We start from the raw sequence: 3,280 nt of genomic DNA, 5'->3' as shown, positions 1-3,280 counted from the left end.
TCAACTTTTAGTTAGTCAAATGTTAATTAATTTAAGTATTTATATTTATAAATGAGAATTTAGGGTTATGTATTTAAGATAAACAAAAAGTTCTAAAAAATTAGGTGAAAAAAAATTGATTACTTAACATTACTCTTTATATAAATGTCGACATTGGGTAGTTAAAAACTTTGAGAGAGCTCCATGTCAGAGTTTAAAAGAGGGACACAGATTCGGTACACAGGAGGACTATGTGCATCGAAACGCCATTTTGGTGTTTGGCGCACCGGTCAGCCAGAGAGCTCCAGAATGAAATTCAATGCTTTTTCCTGGGTTCTTTCTGCAATTTCATATAAAATAAGGGGTCATTTTTACGATTTTTAAAATGCATACAATTAACTTAATTGTTAGCTCAGTATTTGGTTAACAACTATTACTGCTGCCCTCTTCTTCTTCTTTCTCTTCGTCGCAATCGCACCCTCTTCCTTTCCTTCCCTTCCGTCGCAATCGCACTCTCTCCTCCTCTTCTCCTCCGTCGCAATCACACCGTCCCTTCCTATCTCCACCACCGAGAATGACTGAAACCTCCCCACTCAGCTAACTTCTTCTCCCCTCCACTCAGTGTTAACGATTCTGTTTAGGTGGATCCAAGCATACCAACAGCCTCACCTCTGACGACGACGGTACCTGATCTGCATTGTCGGTTGTCTTCGGCAGTTGATGACTTCACCGTCTCCATCAATGGAAAGAAGGTACTCGTTTTATTATCATCCTTCACTTGATTTACAAATATCCCCTTTTGTTTCGTCATAGGTCTCCAATTTTCTTTGAAGGACATCCCCTAACTTTGCGTGGTTCGCTAAATTACCGCATTGTTGTTGTTTGGCACAGGGTTGCCGGGGATGAAGATACCACTGGGGGCGTGGGTGTCGCCGAGGAAGTAGAAATGTGCGACGGAGCAGAGGATGGAGTTGGATCGGTTGAGGGCGAAGGCTTTGCAGGGATGGAGTCGGACGAGTACGATTTATAGGAAGATGAAACAGAACATGACCATCATGCAGAGGCCGATATCGACAATGGGGATGCGGTTGAATTGGAAGACAGTTTGGACGGCGTCGGAGGAATCTCTGACAATTATGCGGATGATGACTTGTACGCTGTTGATTCTGGCGAATCGATAGGTTCGATTGATTTTTTGAGCTTGAGCGAGGAGGAGGTTCTCCGCTTTAATTTTGCAGATGTTGACATTGCATTTGAGTTCTACCAGCAATATGCAAAGCACCATAGCTTCAGCACGAGACGTTCCAGAAGCGAAAAATGTGGCGAAGTAAGGATACGGCAGGAGTTCGTGTGCCACCGACAAAGGTACCGATCCCCGAAGTTCTACTAAATGCCTAACCAGTAAAAGAGACCGAGGGCCGAGACACGGTGTGGATGCCCTGCAAGGATGCTACTTCGCATGGACGATGAATCAGGACGTTGGCACGTTGCGTACTTTTCAGATGCGCATAACCACCACGTTCTTGAGTTGCGATTTTCTTCCATGCTCCCAGGCCATCGGAGGATGAGCGAAGCGGACATCGAGCATATGAACGACATGCGCAAAGGGGGGCATTGGCGTCTCACAAATCCACGGTTTTATGGTGAGCCAAGTCGGCAGGTATCATAATGTCCCGTACACAACAAAGGACATGCACAATGTAAATGCGAAGCAACGAAGGGAAGGTAGCCTAGATGCGGAATCGTGCTTAAGGTATCTCCGAGAGTGCAAGGCAAATGATCCAACACTGCACGACAAAGAAGTTGTTGACGGGGAGGACGTGTTACAATATTTGTTTTGGTGTGACGGCACCAACCAAATTGATTACTAGGTATTTAGAGACGTGATTGCATTTGATGCAACGTACAAGAAAAACGTTTACCTTTCACCTCTGTAGTATTCTCCGGTGTGAATTACCACAACCAAACGGTTGTGTTTGTCGCTGCATTAGTGGCAGACGAGAAAGAAGAGACCTATGTCTGGCTGCTTCAATAGTTGCAAACTGCAATGAAAGGGAAGGCTCTCGTGTCCATAATAACCGATGGTGACAGGCAAATGACGTCTGCGATCGAGCAAGTTTTTCCAGAGGCTCACCATCGACTCTGTGCTTGGCACATACTCCGAAATGCCACGAGCAAAATCGGAAAGCCTAAATTCACCAGGATGTTTAGGGATTACATGCTTGGCGACTACGAGGTCGGAATATTCCAGAGAAAGTGGTTTGATATGGTGGAGAAATTTGGCATCGCCGATAAAAGATGGGTACAAGAGATGTACGAGAGAAGGCACAGTTGGACCACAACACACGTACGAGGAAAGTTCTTTGCCGGATTTTGCACAACCTCAAGGTGCGAGTGCTTGCACGCTGTGATATCACGGTATGTTAAGTCTCGATACAGTTACACTAATTTTTTTTACGTCATTTTCATCGATGCTTGATGTTTGTGCGTGCAAAGGAAGTGGAGGATGATTTCGAGTGTGCAAAGGATGACCCTGTTATGACCACCAACCTGAAACAGTTGGAGCGGAGTGCAGCTGAGAACTACACTCAGGCAATATTCTATTTGTTTGTTCCCATCCTTGATAGGGCCTGTGCAATGAGGGTGGTTGATTCTGAAGATAACGGTTCGTATTTTATCCACACCATCTCTCGATACGGCACTCTGGGAAAGGATTGGCATGTTGTTGCAACGTCTGAAATGAGTGAGGTCCGATACATGTGCATGAGAATGGAATGTTTCGGGGTTCCCTGTGAACATATACTTACGGTGCTTGTTCTTAACAATGTTCATGAGATCCCAAGGTCTCTAATATTGCCGAGATGGACCAAGGATGCATAAGTTGTGGCAATGCAGTCGATGGGCGTGATTTGGGATTCTGTACAACTAACGCAACACTGGTGCCTGATGGATTGGTACCGAAAAGTGTGCAAAATTTCATGTGACAGCACTAAAAAGTTCTAGTTTGCAAGAGACATTGCCATGCTGATGCTGAAGCACTTCGAGAACGAAGATGCAGCGGACACAAGTTTTCCACCTGAGGGGCCACCCACTGAGGGTGGCAGAGCCCCGGCACGGAATCCACCCAGGCGCAATACAAAGGGTAACGGTGCTAACGGTGGAAAGAAAACCCAGCGATGTCGTTTGTGCCAGGAGGTGGGACACAATAGGACGACATGTCCGGACCGCCGCACAATAGAGTCATCCAGCGCAGTTGCAGATGACATGGATTCGATGGACACTGACATGGTGGGTTAGTCGT

At 46.0% G+C, this 3,280-nt stretch overlaps 1 protein-coding gene across 1 annotated transcript; it reads left to right on the top strand.

Annotated features, from left to right (window-relative positions):
* Positions 1–2,026: 2,026 nt before the first annotated feature.
* On the top strand, positions 2,027–2,859 carry LOC140182968 (protein FAR1-RELATED SEQUENCE 5-like). Its single transcript, XM_072230952.1, has 2 exons — positions 2,027–2,326; positions 2,476–2,859. The coding sequence occupies exons 1-2, from the start codon at positions 2,027–2,029 to the stop codon at positions 2,857–2,859; spliced, it is 684 nt and encodes a 227-aa protein (XP_072087053.1).
* The last annotated feature ends 421 nt before the right edge of the window (positions 2,860–3,280 follow it).

The sequence above is a fragment of the Arachis hypogaea genome, chromosome 20, assembly GCF_003086295.3.
Source record: "Arachis hypogaea cultivar Tifrunner chromosome 20, arahy.Tifrunner.gnm2.J5K5, whole genome shotgun sequence".
Taxonomy (NCBI): domain Eukaryota; kingdom Viridiplantae; phylum Streptophyta; class Magnoliopsida; order Fabales; family Fabaceae; genus Arachis; species Arachis hypogaea.
The sequence above is the reverse complement of the archived record's forward strand: the minus strand, read 5'-3'. Positions and strand labels throughout refer to the sequence as shown.